This window comes from Scleropages formosus, chromosome 24 (assembly GCF_900964775.1).
Source record: "Scleropages formosus chromosome 24, fSclFor1.1, whole genome shotgun sequence".
Classification (NCBI taxonomy): domain Eukaryota; kingdom Metazoa; phylum Chordata; class Actinopteri; order Osteoglossiformes; family Osteoglossidae; genus Scleropages; species Scleropages formosus.
The window spans coordinates 7,645,606-7,664,552 of NC_041829.1; the positions used below are offsets into that span (position 1 = coordinate 7,645,606).

The 18,947-nt window shown below is 40.0% G+C and overlaps 3 protein-coding genes across 5 annotated transcripts; 2 read left to right on the forward strand and 1 right to left on the reverse strand.

The window, feature by feature from the left end:
* On the forward strand, positions 1-2,901 carry gtf3c6 (general transcription factor IIIC, polypeptide 6, alpha). The gene is made up of 6 exons (XM_018755828.1): positions 1-103; positions 298-378; positions 540-603; positions 1,827-1,871; positions 2,111-2,221; positions 2,426-2,901. Exons 1-6 carry the CDS (start codon positions 80-82, stop codon positions 2,698-2,700), a joined length of 600 nt encoding a protein of 199 aa, XP_018611344.1. The 5' UTR covers positions 1-79; the 3' UTR covers positions 2,701-2,901.
* A 671-nt stretch (positions 2,902-3,572) lies between these two features.
* LOC108936415 (calumenin-B) lies at positions 3,573-9,918 on the forward strand. Of its 3 annotated transcripts, none has more exons than XM_018755757.1 (7): positions 3,573-3,689; positions 5,704-5,939; positions 6,876-7,069; positions 7,576-7,742; positions 7,938-7,998; positions 8,496-8,695; positions 8,943-9,918. In XM_018755757.1, exons 2-7 carry the CDS (start codon positions 5,719-5,721, stop codon positions 9,045-9,047), a joined length of 948 nt encoding a protein of 315 aa, XP_018611273.1. In that variant the 5' UTR covers positions 3,573-3,689; positions 5,704-5,718; the 3' UTR covers positions 9,048-9,918. The 3 variants fall into 3 exon arrangements, with proteins under 3 accessions (XP_018611273.1, XP_018611270.1, XP_018611272.1); XM_018755754.1 differs by lacking the exon at positions 6,876-7,069 and adding an exon at positions 7,128-7,321; XM_018755756.1 differs by lacking the exon at positions 6,876-7,069 and adding an exon at positions 7,128-7,321 and having other exon boundaries at positions 3,589-3,644.
* Positions 9,919-10,718: 800 nt separating this feature from the next.
* opn1sw1 (opsin 1 (cone pigments), short-wave-sensitive 1) lies at positions 10,719-13,679 on the reverse strand. The gene is made up of 5 exons (XM_018755948.2): positions 13,337-13,679; positions 12,369-12,537; positions 11,290-11,455; positions 10,915-11,154; positions 10,719-10,817 (listed from the first exon to the last, which is right to left on the reverse strand). Exons 1-5 carry the CDS (start codon positions 13,677-13,679, stop codon positions 10,719-10,721), a joined length of 1,017 nt encoding a protein of 338 aa, XP_018611464.2.
* Positions 13,680-18,947: the final 5,268 nt, after the last annotated feature.

Here is an 18,947-nt window from a genome sequence, read left to right on the forward strand (position 1 = left end):
GAAAGATGGCGGCGCCCCGAAGGGGTTCTGATACAAATGGCGATTTTAATTGAAATTTAAAAGCCGTACATTTTTCATCATGGAGGACGAATGGGAAGAAGAGGTCGGCGAAATGTTTCGATTACAATAATAAATAGACTCTAGGCTCAAAATAAATAGGCTGAATGCTGTGTAATTTTGTTATAAACTTCGGTAATAAATCCCGACTGGACGACTACTACTTTACTAATCATATTGTTATTTCTTGTCTTTGTTCTCTGTTTTTTTGTCTGCTCATTTGTTTTGGCTTTAAATTAGGAGCAGCTCGTTGTGGTCGAGTTGTCAGGAATAATCAATTCAGACTTTTTGACACAATGTGACTGCAAATGCAAAATTCTAGTAAGTGACTTTCCTGTTATTCAAATTTAAATACAAAATCATATTTAAGACACCATTTCAAGCTGTATATGTCTTTATTCCTCTTCTGAATATTAATTAACCATTTTTAAGGGATTGTTTTTTGAACTGTAGGAAAGACACATTTTGTTTTTGCCTTGAAGGGAATGGACTCCGAACAGCCAATGATGCAGGTTGGACGATATGTGTTTGCTGGGGAGTATGAAGGTAATTTTTTAAATATTATTCTAAATTTTGCCCCTCCCTGTAATCTACAGCAGCATTGTTTTTCTGTTTTACACTTGACGTGCGATGTCTGGTGACATCCACCAGGCGGCGCTATAGTGTCAGCGGTAACGTCCTTATTTGTGACCAAGTGTCGCTATGAAACAATAACAGATCTGCAGAGGAATATTTGTAAAAAATAACAAATTTTGACACTAAATGTTCTAAATATTTTACTTTGAAAATTTGTCATCTAAAATTATCAAAGGTATGTTTAAAGAAAATTCTTTGGGTGTGCAAATATGCAGACTTGATTATCACTCTAAGCATTTATTTACTCATTTAGCAAATGCTTTTCTCCAAAGCAACATACATCTCATAGAAGATGCAATGTGTGCATTACTTCAGCAGAGAGAGAGACACGGATGCAGACACGTGATTATAAATTACAGTTAGTTACTTTCCACCATATGAAACATCACACGAGTTGCTGCATAGACACACACACACTGTGTGACTGTCTGAAATCGCTTGTCCCAAGCGGGGTCGTGACAAGTTGGAACCTAACCTGGTAACACAGGGTGCAAGGCTGGAGGAGAAGGGGACACACCCAGGACAGGACACCACTCCATTGCAAGGCACCCCTAGAAGGATTTGAACCCCAAACCCGCTAGAGAGCAGGACCGTTGCTGCATAAAGGTTTATCCAAATGTAAAGAAATCCTAATTGCATTCCTAATAATTTCTTTTAAAATGTTTACAATCAGTGTCAGATTTCCCATTAGGCACTGGAGGGGAAAAATTAAAAAACAGAAAATAAGGGAAAAAGATTTTCAGACAAATTTAATGCAACTGAAACTTCAAAATTAAAATTCCAGAACTTCTAGGCAGTTCTGATTAATGTTTTTCTTCAGCTTCTCCATCACTCATATAGTGCAGCATTGGAATAATCATGTCAATCAACATAATTCAGTTGACATTTATTCCTGTTTTTACAAAAGTCTGGCCCTGTGACTAAGCTACTACTGTATTAAATTCACGGTGATACAATAATGTACATATAGGGTTAGGTGTCTGTGTAATAGAGTTCAAGTCCATTCCCTGTGTGGTTTTCACAGTAAGGGAAGGTATGGAAGTTGTTTATCAATGTATTCTTACAAAATACACAAACCTATTGCAGCAAATTGTTTTTTTTTTTCTTCTATCTTAATTTTCTCTATTTTATAGATGGCCTCGGCACTTGCGTGATCTTTCAAGAAGAGCCAGGGCATGGTGTGTATTTTTTTTTGTGAATTAAAGTTGTACTATATAGAAATTCCCAGCTCAACTCTGAATACAGAGAAAGCGGTAAACTCCTTGACACAAATAAATGTTTGACTAAAGTGTTAATTTCCAGGAAAGCATTGGTGTTGTGCAACTGTAAATGGTAATTAATGGCCGTGCTGGTTTCTGAGCACTTACCCTCGCCAGATTTCCAAGTCCCGTAGTGAAACGGTGAATGTGTTGTTTAGATACAGAATCCGGCGGCACCCCGGAGCTCAAATACATGTGCCACACAGCAAAGAAGTTGATGATGCAGCGCACATTTCTGTCAGAGAAGAAGGAGGGAGAAGCAAGCTCAGGTTGGTCCAGGAGCTTGCACCCCACTCCTGGGGGTGGATTTGAAATTAATCTCACATTCAGATATTCAGAGGCCTGCTGCATAATATATATTTGCACAAAGTTCCTGTCAGTTTGACTGACAAGCCTGAAAGAAAGACACTAAGTGTAAATACAGTGGTTGTGAGAAGTTACACAACGACTGGTGTATTTAACTGTGTTTGAAGGTGGTATTGAAGTGCTGCAGCTCAACGACAGAGAATTCACGGGCCGGAACAATACGATCTGCAATTTCCTACACGAACCGAACGAGACCGGAGGCGAATCCCGCGACGAGGGTGACAGGGACAGCGGGGCAGGGCCTGACCCGAGCTCCGGATCCGAGGCGTCCGATTCGGAGCAGGCGGAGCTCAGCCGGGACCCAGCTGGTCCGCCTTTCTCCCAAAGGGACCCTGAGGATGGCATGGACACACTGGACAACAGTGTTGCTGGAAAAACATGACCAATGCCGACCTGCAAACAGCCCATGGCATTGCATCTCTGCATATAACCTTTTAGTTAAACATATACTACTGCTACCAAATAAGGAAATGTCTTGATTTTTCATAAAGTTTGAAGTGCTTTAGTGTCTTCTTTGTTAAAGGCTTTATACTGTAGGACAATGCGTTGTTTTGTTTAAAAAATAAAGAAAGCTAAGAAAGAACAATCTGGAAGCTTTCTGACCACGTCTAGGCATATGTGCTTTCACTTCAGTAGGAAATTCTAGAAAACTTTGTACTGGGAGGACCCAGGTTCGAATCCCACTTCCAGCAGTGTCTTTGAGGTGCTTACCCAAATGTCTCCAGTTAAAAATTACCCACTGTACAAATGAGTCGAATTTTTCTCAAATAAAATTTCCAAAGAGCAGGAGGAGATTCTACTGAATTCGGACACCTCAGAGTTTTTAAACAGCTACAGTTAAATTCATTCATTTGTATAACCAACGAGAATCATGCATCTCTGTACAAGACAATCTGTGTTATGTCTGCAAACTTGCCATTCTATATTTAAAAACAAATCATGGCAAAAGTGACGGTCAGGTAATTTTGAACATCTTACACTGTAATCCGATTTGGGGAAAGGCATCAGCGACATGAGTAACGTCGCGTGCGCGCGCGTGCGTACCGTATTTCCCGCCTTACCGCCCGCTCTGCAGGCGCACCGCGGTTTGAGGACGTGGCGGTTCATGGCCAATCGGATTGCCGGGTTACAACGAAGAGGACCAATCCGAGAGCGCCAGAAGAACTGTGTGGGACCGTCACGCCGCGATGCGGTCCCACTGTGATTGGACCTTGTTCCCATATTCCCTACCGGAAGTGGTGTGACAGAGGAGTGTTCAGTACATCCGCCTTGGTCTCAGTGCACTGCTCGCACCTGGATAGGAGAAAACACAGGCAGACGAGGAGGGTGAGCGGGGTTCAGTACGTTCGTCCAAGTCAATAAATCTGCGAGGTGATTGTAAATTTTTTTTCCAATTAATTAAATTAATTTAATTACGCGCACGTCGCACGATTTCAGTCTTTTCCTCTCTCTGACTCTTCCCCTCACAATAGCATGCAATAATATCATGCATCATCGTTTAAATATAATAATCCTCTCAGCTCCCGGCAGTCCGTGGCGTGGAGCTGTGACAGTTTTTGTCACTATTTGTGTTTTTTTCTTATTATTAATAATAATAATAATAATAATAATATTATTTTAAAACTATACAATAGAAGAGGTTTTATTGGAGTGTATTCGACCTGTTTTCTCGTTAATTTTGGTAACTGCGCTGTGACAAAGGCGAGCACACAAGTCAAGTAACCGGTAGTCTCAGTCAGTGTGTTGTTGTATGTGTGACTTTCTGTCTTCCGTGAAATTTAGTTCGTGATTTTATTTCTGTTAAAAAGGGATCTATAGTATAGTATTTTAGTGTCACAGTTTCTTTTTTCCCCACTTAGAATTTACTGAAGGCGTAAATGGATGTAAATTCTGTGTGTTAGTGTTCTCCTTCGGCAAAGTTTATTTTATATATTTATAATACACACACACACACACACACAGAGGGGTGCGGTGGCACAGTGGGTTGGCCCGGGTCCTGTTCTCTGGTGGGTCTGGGGTTCGAGTCCTGCTTGGGGTGCCTTGTGATGGACTGGCATCCCGTCCTGGGTGTGTCCCCTCCCCCTCCAGCCTTACGCCCTGTGTTGCAACCAAAAAGAGCTCTTAAGTATTAAGTGTTTTGAGGTATTAGTATCTGTAATATTATCATATTTGTTTATTTGATTCTTTTGTCCAGTTTAACATTGACCGCATGATTAGTTGCTAAACTTTCCAATGATTTACCACTTTTGTACAACAGGGTGTTTCACGGTGTCAGTTCAGGTTGAGTATTTTGATCAAGGGTACTTGATGGAGGGCTCAAACCGGCGACCACCGGGTTACTGGTTACTGGTTTACAACCCTAAGCACAATACCCAGTACATTCTGCCCCAGTTACACCATTTTAAGGTTATTAACTTAACATCTTGGCAGAGCTTTCATCTTTTATTTGCATTATAGTGAGAAGAGAGTTACCATTTATTTGGTTATTGTCTACAGTCAACAATTCTTTTGATTTGCAAATACTCACATGGCTTAGTCATTGCATTTTGAAGTAGGATACATTTACATTTATTAATTTAGCTGATGCTTTTCTTCAAAGCAACTTACAATGTTAAGGTTATAATTATTACAAGATTACAATTATTTACCCATTTATACAGCAGGGTAATTTTACTGGAGTGATTTTAGGTAAGTAGTTTACTCAAGGGTGCTACAGCCAGAGGTGGGGATTGAACCTGTGACCTTTGGATCCAAAGGCAGCAGCTCTAACCATGTACATGTGATTGCATCAGAATAAATCATGTAATGAATAAATAATGAATATGTAATTGTATCAGAGGTTTTTTACCTGTTTTATCAGAGCAGTAGTTATGGATCTGGACCTTTAAACATTCAAATGTTGTGTTCGGTTTTGTTCCCACTGGACTTTCAAATATCACAGAAGTCTTGCATAGGATATGTTCAAGCTTAATAGCTAACTACATGCAATGCAAAGAAGCGTTGTAATTTAAGCATAAATCATCACTTGTGCTTATTAAACTTATTTACTCATAACTCCTCTGATGAATGCAAGTGTTTCTCATATGGATGTCACATGAGGAGAGAAGGGCTGCAGGTTCCATACCTGACTGCACCTGAGCAGCTTCTCATTTTCTTACAGGCTCACTGAGCTTAAGCAGTGCTCCTATAGATTTGTTTCTCTTAAGCCTCCCTTTCTTGTTACCAAAGAAATACTGATTGCCCCAGGGCTGTTTTACGCTGTTTGTTCCAGAGGACTTCACTCAAAGTGCAGGCCTATTTTACTGACAAAATAGGCAGAACAGGGCAGTGAGTGCATACTGAGATTCCCAGCTTAAGCACCTGCCTCCCTATGTCCCCACCCTAGTTCCAGAGCTGGAGGATGGAGCTGCGGCCCTTTCTGATGTGCTTTGCGCTCTGCGTGGTGTATGCCACCAGCAAGCCCACGGAGAAGAAGGACCGCGTTCACCACGATGACCCTCTGAGTGAGAAGGAGCACGAAGATGCTGAGAACTTCGACTACGATCACGATGCCTTTCTGGGCGAGGAGGAAGCCAAGACCTTCGACCAGCTCACCCCTGAAGAGAGCAAAGAGAGACTGGGGTTTGTATCATGCAGCAGTGTGGTTTGCTTGTTGGTCACCACATTACTGGGTGCTTACTGAAAAGCCCATTTCCTGTTCAGGTTGTGCGTGCGCTATGTTTTGGTTCTTTAATAAAGTATTAGTTACATTATACTGAGGCCTGTAACCAGTACTATACAGTTTATTCTGTTAGACCTATTTTGTATTTTGGATTAAACTGAACTTGTCTAAAGACATACAGTACATTTTGTTTCATATAATTAGAGTATTTAAAAAATTAGCAAAATAAGTTTATTTTTGACCTATTAGCTGCAGTACAGCAAACTATTCAATTATTGTGTTTTTTTTTTTTAAAATGTACAAATCGCTATGGTTTTTTTTTTTTTTTTTTTAAAAAAAAAACATTTCTTTAGGGTATTTCAGTAATTCTTTACTTAAGCATTCAGTTGTAAAGCTTCACATGAAAATCAACAAAAATAACAAAGAAAATTAAATTTGGCTGCATTTGACCCTCTTTCCCTGCAAATAGTGAATAGTAGTGAGGATGGACTATATTTGGAGTATCGTTTTATAGCAGCTATATCAGTTTCTCCATTATTTCCCCATTTGTTGGTAATACTGTTAAAGGCAATGGGCAAACTGGGGATGTCATATCTTACTGGTCTGAGGTACCTGTCTTGCCTCCTTCTCAGGTTCAGTATTTAACAGTTCAGTACAGGGAGCTCTTAATGCTTTTTATGAGCCAGGCAGCTGTTGTGGTTTTCTGCTACAGTGGATAAACACTAAAAGACATTTTACTCGGTTGTCTCCTTCTGCATGTTTAATAGACCTGATTCTCATTTTTTGCACCAAACTGGATGTTGAATTTACGTGAGTGGCAGTGGTTTGTTGCGAGAATCCATTCTGAGCTGCTAAAATGCCGCTCTTCCATGGATGACCTGTCTGTCTCTCTGTAGCAAGATAGTTGATAAAATAGACGAAGACAAAGATGGGTTTGTTACAACAGAAGAGATGAAAAAGTGGATCAAATTTGCACAAAAGCGCTGGATTTATGATGATGTGGACCGCCAGTGGAAGGGGCATGACCTCAACGAGGACGGTGTGGTTTCCTGGGAGGAGTACAAGAACGTGACCTATGGCTACGTGCTCGGTAGGTCCCCCACCAGCCAGCACGGCCCTCAAGATGTCTCTCTCTCTCTGTTTCATAGAATGATTGTCGATAAGGTCGACGGCGATAAGGACGGTTTTGTTACTGAGGATGAGCTGAAGGCCTGGATTAAAAAGGCCCAAAAGAAGTACATCTATGACAATGCGGACCGGCAGTGGAAAGATTTCGATATGAACAGTGATGGCCTGGTCTCCTGGGAGGAGTACAAAAACGTTACGTATGCTGCTTACGAGGGTAAGAGGGAGAGAGAGAGACAGGATGACAGGGCCAGGGATGTGATGATTAGCAGAGTGCAACAGTTTCCCCATGATTCCACCTGTTGTTTCCATTGTCATCAGTTATGATTGTGTCATTTATCATGTTGATTCTATTATAGTCACTCTGCATATGTTTAATATGAAGTGTGGAACTTAGTTATCATTAATAAGCTCCTGTTGTGCAGAAGAACGTTGCTCCTTGGAGAAGTGACAAACACGTGTGTTTTGCAGATGATAATGACCCAGATGATGGATTTAACTACAAACAGATGATGTCCCGAGATGAGAGACGTTTTAAAATGGCAAACAAGGACGGAGACCTCGTTGCCAACAAGGAGGAGTTCACAGCCTTTCTACACCCCGAGGAGTATGACTACATGAAAGACATTGTGGTGCTGGTACGTCTGCCTTCAGTCATTTTCCCAGAACTTGGAGATCTGAAAAGAGATGCAAGAGTTGAAGGCCTATTGGACACACAAAGAAAATCAGCACATTATCTATAAAATTGCAATTGGTGATAACAAAAATGTAACAAATAGAAATAACAGGTTAAATGTAAATGAAATGTAAATGTTTTTTGTATTCTTCTACAGGAAACCATGGAAGATATTGACAAGAATGGAGATGGGTTCATTGATTTAGAGGAATACATTGGTAAGTTAATCACTGAAGCAGGTTTTTGTTTTATTTTCAATTTCTACGAGTTGTTGCATAGCTGTTTAGGTTTTTGGTTACTCCTCACAACTGACAGGGTGAGGTTTAAAAAAAAAAAAAAATCAATAAATCCAGTGTTCACATTTGATCAGTAGGAACAGCTGGTAGTGTAGTGGTTAGAGCTGCTGCCTTTGGACCCCAAGGTCTCAGGTTTGATCCCTACCTCTGGCTGTAGTACCCCTAAGCAAGGTATGTACCCTAAATTGCTCCAGTAAAATTACCTAGCCGTACAAATGAGTAAATAATTGTAAGCACTGTAAGTCCCTTTGGAAAACATCACCTAAATGAATAAATGTAATGTAACAACTTAGATTCTGAAATGCACAAAGAGGTAATGAGGCTCTGTTTGTGTATTTTGATCTAAATGTTTAAAATGGTTTACATTTTGTAAATTTTTTTTCTTTTTTTTTTTTTATTTAAAAAAATGCATCTTCCAGGGGACATGTACAACCAGGAGGGAGACCCCCAGGAACCCGAGTGGGTCAAGACAGAACGTGAGCAGTTTGTGGAGTTCCGCGACAAGAACAAAGATGGGAAAATGGACAAGGAGGAGACCAAGGACTGGATACTGCCCTCGGATTATGACCATGCTGAGGCAGAAGCCAAGCATCTGGTGTACGAGTCAGATACAGACAAGGTAAGGAGCATAGAGGTGCATTGCAAGAAATAATATGGACGTCATCAGCATGAAGCAAGTCTGTGTGTACAGTTGACTGTGTGAAGCCTTAGCTCATATAGGACATCCTGCTGTATGTGTGTCTAAATAGAAGAAGCGTGTAGATACCTCTTTATTAGGTTGTTACTCCGGGCGGAAAACATCTGGAAGAACGGATGTGTTTGATCATAACGGCGGGTCCGTTTTTAACCTTGTTCATGTTTTTCAGGATGGTCGACTCACTAAAGAAGAAATAATAGCGAAGTACGACTTGTTCGTTGGGAGTCAAGCCACAGATTTTGGCGAAGCTTTAGTACGGCATGATGAGTTTTAAATCTTTCCACTTTGGAAAGGCTCAATGTTCACTAGATAAACAATAATTTATTTTATGGCTTCCTGTCCCTACACCTGGTCTCCAACAAGACTGTTATAAGGACATCCAGTGTATTTAGTTTGTTTTTTATATGTAAAATGAATTTTTACAGTACAATGTTGTTACCTTGATTACTCTCATTTGAACACTGTTTTGGCATGCAGTGGGTTGAGAGAATGTGTGTATGCACACATTTGTTTATAGCATATTCTCCGAAACACTTCTTACGTAATGAATTCCTTTCATGAACTGGCTTTCAGCAGTTGAAGTTTTATGTACAACACAAGTAGTTTTATGGTGACTCTGAAAGGAACTGTAATTAAAGTACATTACCATACAGGGTAATTGCTGCCTTTAGTCCTGTGGAAGCCATGAATGAGTGCAGCAGAAGTTTGATGGCTTGTATTTTTTCATCTTATTTTGTGCTGTCATATTTTAAAAAGATCCCTTGGAAAATTGTTTTAGCGTAATTCAGGACTATTGGTTCGTTACATTCCTCCTTTTATACTTTGTGCCTTCTTTAATTTCTTGTAGACTAACCAGCACCCTTTCTTTGTGAACGGTGGGCATGGATTTACTTGGTGTAAAAGTGATGTGCAAATGCAAAAGGTTCCCAGGTTTGTCCTATTACAACAGTGTCCACATGAGAAAAGCCAGTATTTCCTCTCCTACCTGACACTTTTATTTAACCACTGTAAAGGAATAAAACAAAATAGTATTTAGACCTTTTTTAATTAGTGCAGTGCAAAGTAATTACACTACTTTGATTCAATGTAAGCTGAAAGCCTGTGTAAAAGATCCTCATCGTTTGTAAGCAGGATTAGAATTAAATTCTGTTATTGCATTGAGGTTGTCAATAAAACACAATTGAGTATTCTAATGACTGGTATGCAGTTTGAATGCATCATCTGTATTTAATGAAAGCATTTCAAGTGTAAATTGTATATATTGCCCTAAATTTTTGCAGCACCTAGTATTTAGTGTGGTTTTTTGTTTAATTTACAGAGTGGAAGTCCAGTCTGCTACTTATTGCTCTTAATTCTTAGTGAGAAGGTTACTTCGAACAAAAGGTGCTCGGTTTGTAAAAGTGCTTTTAACAATGTAAAATGTTTGGATTCTTGACGTATTTAGCAGTATCACTTTTGCTTGTCTCAGAAATAATTAAGGCCAGACAGTGTACTTAAAAGTGCATCATACAATACAAACTTTTATTTGGTCTCAGTGTTAATGAATGAATCCATGCATGTCTCTACAACAGTGAATTACACATTAATACAAATATACATTGCCAGGCTGATGGTTATCTTCAGTGTAAGAACCATTACTGCATTTTATCAAAAAAACCTACTTTTTTTTTTTTCTTTCTTTTCTCCCCCAAATGCAATGCAGTGGAATTTACTAACTGAGTGAACTTATGGTGTTGACTTATTAAAGGTAAGTACAAGGGGGGAAAAATAAACTAAAGCTTTTTTTTTCCACATTGGGAAGTAGAAGAGTAAAAGCTGTGCTCCTGGCTTGTCCATCCAAGCTGCACGTAGCTGGAGTGCAGGACATGGGTAAAATAGTCTATCCTCTGTAGAGTGAGGTCTGTCTGTGTGGTCGCAGTCACGGTTGTGGCTTTAAGCTCGCCTCCTAGCCCTGGCTGACAGATGACGTCTCGGTTTTGCTGGACACCTCTGAGCTCTCCTCAATCTTCTTCCCAAAGACTGTCTCCATGATGCAGGCGTTGAACTGGAAGGTACAATCAGAGGTGTATATAAAGACATCCAACATCTTCTACATCTTCTTGAAGTTATGTGGAGCACAAGCACCATGGAGGGAGACCCACCTGTTTGTTCATGAAGGCGTAGATGAGAGGGTTATAGACGCAGGAGCTCTTGAGGAAGTAGGCAGGAATGGTGACCATGCGGAAGTTTTTGTTGTCGTCATCCGCAAAGCCGAAGTAGAGGCCGGTAAGGGTGTACGGGAGGTAGCAGACCACAAAGGAGCCTACCATCACGATCACCATCTTGGATACCTCCTTCTCAGCCTTCTGGGTGGACACTGACTCTGCCTGCTGGGCGGCAACCTGCGTGTGGGAGGGCGAGGGAGGCCCAGGAGTACAGTGTTAGACATCACGTGCCACCCCTACTCGGAAGGCACAAATCATTTGGGCTCTGAGGGCCGGCGGTGGACGAAGGTTCACTGAATGGGAGATACTCACAGCTCGGAGGGCACCCAGCAGCTGCGAGTAGGAGAAAATGATGATGGTCATGGGAGAGATGAAGCACACAATGATGAGGAAGTAGGTATAGCTGTCGGTCTTGTACTCCTCGCTATGCGTGTACCAGTCTGGTCCGCAGGAGCATCCCAGGCCCTCTGGAATGTACCTTAGAAACAGCAATCAAGCTGGATCAGATTGAAACCAGACCCACTTCTAGAAAGTATATTATTTTCCTCTTCTGTTCCACAATATACATTTACATTTATTCCTTTAGCAGACTCTTCTCTCCAAAGTGATGTACATCTCATAGAAAATACAGTGTGTACAATACATTAACTGAAAGAGAGACTTAGATGCAAATATATGATTCTTGAATAGTTACTTTCCACCATATGAACCAATGTACATCACATGAGTAGCTGCATGGAAGTTCATCCAATTAATTGACAATTCCTAGTCACGTTCATAATTTTTTTCTTAAAAATTTACATTGCACGAGTAGCTGTGTGAAAGTTTATCCGTTATTCAACCGTTATGATTTCAAAGTTCTAGAGAATGAACATTTACACATCACATGAACTGCATGATAAAGGGAGAAGTGAGTCTTAAGACCCTTTCTAAATGTAGGCAGAGATTCAGCAGTTTTGAGTGAGAGGGGGAGGTCATTCCACAATCTCAGCATTCTGCAGTATGTTGTTATAGGGGATCTTAAAAGTTATATTTTGTAATATTTTTATAGGGTTGCAGTGGTTCAGTATTATATTAAATACACCAGCATGTGGAAAGGGATGCTACCTCTGGACTCAGAGGTTGCAGGTTCAAATCCCACCTCCTGCAGTAGTAACATTCATCAAGGTACTTAGACTAAAAATTGCTCCATTAAAAGTTACCCATCTGTACAAATGGGTAAACTGCTATAAATGGCTGAACGCTCCAAGTTGCTTTAAATGTCAGATCAACGAATACATGAAAACCCAGCTAAAATAAGAAGCACGCCTTCCACACATGATGACACGAGGTCCAGTGGTGCACTTTCCCGCACGGTAAGTAAGCAAGCCGAGCCGAATTTGCCACGTTACCTGCTCCAGCCAAAGAGCGGCGGCACCGCTGACCCGGTCCCGATGATCCAGGTGAAGGCCACAGCACAGAGCGCTTGAGTGCTCCCAAATTTAAAATTCCCAAAGGGCTTGCAGATGACCACGTATCTCTCAAAGGCGAGGACCGCCAGGGACCATCCCGTCACCAACCCTGTGAAAGAATGGCGTTTAAATGATCCAGGGGAACGGCCCGTTCATGAGTCCCACAGTCGCCTCGGGTAACGTTATTGCAACTGTACATTTTTTATGTCATTATGCTCGAACCTTCAAAAACAACACTCTTCCAGTGGTTTCCAACCGTCCCAACATCTCTTCCACGACTCAGTTTTTACCGCTGCACTCTTAGCCCTTGGTCCTTTATAATACTGACTTTAAGATGTTGTTCTTGCCTTGTTTATCTTTCTTTTCTTTAAATGGTTATGGTTAGGGTTTGTGAAATAAACTTGTGTGTTTCATCCCATATTATCAATCGTAGATGTTATTGGTAGGTTGCAGAAATACACACTGTACACCTAAACTGTAAGTAAGTCTAATTGGATAATGGTGTCAGCTTAATAATTAAAAATAAAATTAAAAAATATATATTATTTCAGCATCAAACATTTTCAGTTTAAGGACAAAAGAAAAAACTAATTTTGCTTAATTTTTATGTGGTGGTAACAAATTTACTGAGTGATATGTTTAAATCAAAGTAAATCCCACACAACTGCATTCATATTTCTGTGTTCCTTCAGTCTTCTGTCCTTTTCCAAATCCAACTCGGGTCCAAATATTTTTGTATTTTTTATTTTTGACACCCCCGAACCCCTGGATAACCAAAAACATAACAGTAAAAATCCATCCATCCAATTCAATGAAATATTGCAATGAGGTGGTAACACATAACCAGATACTGTGAGGGATGAACTAATGTGCTGAGACATTGAGATACTGAGTAAATGAGCACTTACCTGCGATGGAGCCCATGCAGGCCTCCAAAGCGCACAAGAAAACTCCCAGGAAATAGTAGCCTGCTAAAGAAGACACAAACACCTGGCTGACTGAGAAGGCCACGAAAATGAAGCCTGCTGCTGAGATGTTCACCAAGATGTAATTGAGAGGCTGCCTGAGCTTCTTGTACTTGAGCGTCACAAAGAGCACGATGAAATTCAACGGGAGGCCAGCGAGGAAGACGAAGCCCATGAACGCTGCCTGGAAGTAGAAGGCCCATCTGGGTGCCAGGTGGTACTGGGGTCCCTCGAAGGGACTGATCTTGGAGATGTTCATGAAAAGATGGAATTTCGGATCCATCATGGCTGCAGGAGTCCTATTGGAGTCAATGGGTTTGACGGACGAAGCCCCTTTTAAAGTCCCAAACCACTTAAGAGTGGCAGGGAAATGCCAGGCAAATCCTGATCTTCTTAACAGCAAACTCTGGGATTAAAATCGTGTAAGACTGTGTCCTTCTGCTATTTTAACGTTCTTAACGGAGCTAATCTCGTTTAACAAGCCAGTTAGAGCTGTTGCTTTATTTTTTTACAGGCTTGGTGGTTGAGCTTCTAGTTTGGACAGGCTTATGACACAAAAAATGTTACAAAAGCTTTTGGGCCAGTGGCACTGAAAATCTTGCAATGGCGTGCATACCATCTCCCGATCATCTCTTGTAGCACACGTTTCTCTTGGGATTATCGTCAACACCGGTTGTGATGGCGAAGAATAATTCATCCGAGGATGAAACCAGCCTGGGTTTTAGCTTTGCCTCCATCTGCTATGCTTGTGTAAATACCCATCATCACGAGCATTATCAACATTGTTACTGACATCATCTTCACCCTCCTGCTCGTCATCTGCGGTCCTCGGAAGGTTAATTTAAAAAGAATATTTCTTACGAAAGGGACTCGTAGAATAGAAATGAAGCTATTGCATCAACATGCTGTCACTGCTTGCATGTTAAACATCATAACAGGTACAAAAAACATAGAACCCTAATCTAACCTAATCATCTAGAGAAATATATATGGAAATATTAAATTCTGTGATACGTTCACAGTCAAAGAGCTATAATCAGAATCAGAATGAGCTTTATTGCCAAGTATCTTCACACATACAAGGAATTTGTCTTGGTGACAGAAACAGATAATAAATATAGAATAAGCGAATAAAAAAATAAAAATATTAAAAATATAACAATTCAAAATATACAAAATAGACACTAGACATTATATGTATGTACAGGTATGTTCTATATAAATGTAAGGGAATGTAAATAAGAGGTATGGTGTGTTAAATAAATATAAGTATAAACACCCCTGTTTAACAATTAAATGACGTGTAATATTATTATTCTTATTGCTCACCTCGTTCCTGTGGTTCAATATCCTTACAAACTAAAATACATCTTCTACAGATGAATAAATGTTTCCTTTTAAATCAAAATACAGGCACCGTGGAAGAAAACCAATATGTATTTTTTCTGGGATTTCTTCCAACACGGGCATTCAAATGTTTAACATGACACAAATATACCTGCATAGAACCAAGATTTTTACTGGGAAACAAAAAAATTTTAATGAATATTAATACGATGATGCTAAAGTTTCTAATTAATATTTTTAGATTGCTGTGATTGTATGTAAATACTGTTCTGAACACGTAATTTGTTTCTTTTCTGTTTTAGAAAATCGCGATGCAAAAAAATCATTAGATTTCAGCTTTGTGGAACTTTATAAATATGATTGTTCACCACCTAATGCTCAAAAAAAAATTTTTCTGCAAAAGGAAATGGAGCAAAAAAAAGACTACAACAACACATACAGTATGTTGAAGTCCATGTCAGTAGGACATATATATTTTTCTCCATTCAACACTGGAAGTACTTAAGAGCCCTTAATAAAGGCTGATTAATTGCACCGGTCAAGAGCTAATTCCTTTCTATCAGAAAGGCATGTGCACATCCTGTGTCCCAAGTTCAACACTGTGACCTTCACTCAGGTGCACAGAAGTGGACCCTTGAAGACCCATGAATGCCCTGCTCTAAAGCCATCAAGGAACTTGTTGAAGAAATTACAAATTATTTACATTATTATTACTGTTATATCATATTATACATAATGTATGTAATATAATACATATATTATATATAATCTATATAATATTGTTAGTATTATGACAGGTTGATACTCTTGATACTGTAATTCCTTGTAATGAAAGGAAAAAACATGCAGTGTTTTGTGTAAATATGTATACAACGACAAACCACCTGACCGTGGATCTCAAGTTTTATTCTCCTGCATTCCTGAATTTGGATCTCTCTGGGGATTAGCGACGGAGGTAAACCACAGCCAGAAACTTCGGGGTCACCTGGAATGGTATCAAACACATGGTCACCGTGCCCTGCCAATTCCCTGCGTTGGGACATGGGACACTTGAAGAAGATTGCTACTTAAACATGCTGCTGTGGATATAGACAGGAATCTCTGCTGTGGAGAAGATGGGTCAAGTGAAAAAAACTGTGAGAAACATATTGGATATTGTTAATACAGTGCTGCTTCGAAGGGTGTGAACCCTATAAGGATGGTCATTATTCTCTTATAAATTATCAAAATAAACTTACATAATCTAAATGTAAATCTTAAAATAAATTTGTAAAATGAATACATGACTATGATTTACACCCCTGATTGTACTTACCTACTAGGTGTAACCAGTGCAACTTGGGCTTCACTTATTTTTACACTTGCACTAGTACCATGTTTCTACCACACACATGATTTCCTCTAAAGCAAAATGTGGAATTAGTCATTACACACCTATCATGTCAGGTGAGAAAGACTGATGCTCATTAAATGACCATTTCAAGTTCAAGGTTTATTGTCATAAGTACATTTACCATGTACAAAGTACTATGAAATTCTTGCTTGCTGCTCCTCCACAGACTATATACAACAGAAAGTACTACAAAAAATAATAACACCAATAACAATAAATAGCCAAAAGTTCTTAAAATTAAAAAAAAAAAAGAAAAATAATTACCATGTAATGATAAAACTAAGGGACACAAAGGTTCACATACTTTCTCGCAGCACTGTACGAACACGGTTGAATCTATCCACGGTTTCTCTGTCGACAAGCTGAATAGTTAAGGACCACAGCAGAAATAAGTGATGAGATTTTTCATGTGTTATCCGCGTTTTGCTGTATATCCTGTGTGGAATATGAATTTCATTATATTAGATACATTTGGGGGGGCGCGGTGGCACAACGGGTTTGGCTGGGTCCTGCTCTCTGGTGGGTCTGGGGTCCGAGTCCTGCTGGGGCTGCCTTATGATGGACTGGCGTCCCGTCCTGGGTGTGTCCCCTCCCCCTCCAGCCCTACGCCCCCTGTTGCCGGGTTAGGCTCCTGCTCACTGCAACCAGTGTGTGTGTGTGTGTGTGTGTGTAGATACATTCAGTGTCAGTCACAAAGCGAGATATCGATTACCTTCCCTAAAGTCTTACTGATTCATCATTTGACCTTTTTCCCACACTGCGCTATATGTGTGTCCCACTGAAACTTTCCCCGTTTCCAAATGGCTTTATACACCACTGGTCGAAAAGTCCTGCTGTTTTTCACATATTGCGCTGCTTCAGGGTGGTGAAAGCTTAAAAATGAAGAAAATGGTAAAGTTAGTGTAAAAAAAAAAAAAAATTCCTTTGAGGTGCGTGGACAGACGAGTGAAAAAGCGCTGTGTTGATTGTAAAAAGGGAAGTTGCTGTGCGACGCCAAGGTCACCTGCTTCATTTCACAAACACACGTCCTTAACAAATGAAAGTTTTCTTCCTCGCCCTCATCGTCATCGTCCTCCTCCTCGTCCTCCTCGCCTCGGTCCCTGGCGCGAGGCCCAGGAGCCCGGACCCGTTCCAGGACAGCGTGCAAGCAAGGGGATCACGGTAATCCGCAAACAGGATTGCTCGGTCAATTGGTTAAATCTTCCAAAATGCAAGGATGTGACACGCAGCTTAGGCCCAAACCGCAGGTTTTATCTCTTCAGATAATGTCCTTTGTGGGTCACGGTTGCTAATCTGAAGGCAGATAAGTGGAGGTTAAATGGTAATCCACAACTTCGTCACTGTCTGTCGCCTGCTTCTTATTACCCCTCCGCGCCGTTTCCCGTCTTTCCCTCGAAACACCTCTTTACTAACACAAAACGCAGGTATGCCACTTCTGTTTTTCTCTATATTTTCTATTTCTCTCAGGTGCAACGTCATGCATAAATGACGCCCTCTTAACAACATAGCAGTTGAATTGATTCATGTTTTGCTCTTGATGCACAGCTGTCTTAAGGTTTTATCGATTCTGTGTATGCTTGGTAAGGTATTTATCTGAAAAAACAAAAATAAAAATTATTTTTAAATAATTGTTTAGTGTAGACAATTGCAAATTTTTTTTTCTTATTTATAGTACAGTTAAGGAAATTAAGAAGAGTGAAGGTTTTAATCTGATCTGGATTCATTTGGTTTATATATTTCTATTTAATGCCTTTGCAGCACATTAAATGCATGTTTTGTTTCAGAAGTCTTTCCATAATAGCTGAGCACGTGCTTAATTAATCTGAATTTTTTGCAAATGCTAATTTCACATTGAATGTCATCCTTTGCATAGTATTTCTGTGTTGTTCAAATTATTTTTTCTTTATTTTTCCGATAATGTTGTCTTATTTTGTGTGACTTTGAAACTTCCAAAGCATTTTCTTAAGCAAAATCACTGCAGTTATTCATCGTATTTCATTTTCTCTGTAAAGAACAGATGCTCTTGTTCCGGCCTGAAGACGCTTTCACGTCAGAGCGATGTCTTTCTCTGGCCCAGGGTTGTATCATAACCAAGTTGTGCGATTATGATGCATGGGTATGATACGACCTAGGCTGGGGGAAGGTTTATGTTCACTCACAAAATATGACTCTGAACCAGGAAGCTGAGTGCTGGATATTCTGGCACATTCTGCATCAATTAAACTGTGATTGTTTAAAGACAAGCTCCTTTCTGTTAAATATCCTTGCATTTATTGAAGTCCTTGCATTGTAAGAGCTGCTGTTGTTTTTCACTCTCACGTGGCCATTGGCCCCATATAAATGAAATACAAAATGCCCACGATTTCACTTGAGTCTTGTGTGAAGTTTGTCTAATATATACAGCATTTCCAAGCTTACTAAACAGTTATATAACTATGAAATAATTTAAATTATTCTGCAAAAATTTACTATGATCACACAGAAATTATTTTATGCCTTGTTGTTTTTCATGCCTCATTATGTCCCATATAATTTCACAAATATGGATGAAATCCCAGTCTTGTCTCTGTCTATAAAAATAACAGATTTGTTCTATGGGATTGCTCCAATGTTGCACACTGGTTCTGCTCAGATGAATCTGTAAACCATTACTGGTCTCGTGTGAGTTCATACTGTTCATACGTGTGCGTTTCACTACCCTGCGAGAGACCGGCAGCTCACGTAAGGAACACACCAGTTGGCGCCGAGCTCTTCCTGGAAGTAACTTCAGGGTAAGCATGGTAAAAACTGCATATGAGATTACTGAATAAGAAT

Bases quoted from the DNA above. Each gene is read 5' to 3' on its own strand.
- gtf3c6 (XM_018755828.1), top strand. From the start codon at position 80: ATGGAGGACGAATGGGAAGAAGAG. The intron at 379-539 runs GTAAGTGACTTT...TTTGCCTTGAAG, and splicing joins ACTGCAAATGCAAAATTCTA to GGAATGGACTCCGAACAGCC. The intron at 604-1,826 runs GTAATTTTTTAA...TCTATTTTATAG, and splicing joins GTTTGCTGGGGAGTATGAAG to ATGGCCTCGGCACTTGCGTG.
- LOC108936415 (XM_018755757.1), top strand. From the start codon at position 5,719: ATGGAGCTGCGGCCCTTTCTGATGTGCTTTGCGCTCTGCGTGGTGTAT. The intron at 7,070-7,575 runs GTAGGTCCCCCA...TGTGTTTTGCAG, and splicing joins GACCTATGGCTACGTGCTCG to ATGATAATGACCCAGATGAT. The intron at 7,999-8,495 runs GTAAGTTAATCA...TGCATCTTCCAG, and splicing joins TGATTTAGAGGAATACATTG to GGGACATGTACAACCAGGAG.
- opn1sw1 (XM_018755948.2), bottom strand. From the start codon at position 13,679: ATGATGGATCCGAAATTCCATCTTTTCATGAACATCTCCAAGATCAGT. The intron at 12,538-13,336 runs GTAAGTGCTCAT...ATTCTTTCACAG, and splicing joins CTGCATGGGCTCCATCGCAG to GGTTGGTGACGGGATGGTCC. The intron at 10,818-10,914 runs GTGGGTCTCCCT...TGTACCTTCCAG, and splicing joins ACGCCTTCATGAACAAACAG to TTCAACGCCTGCATCATGGA.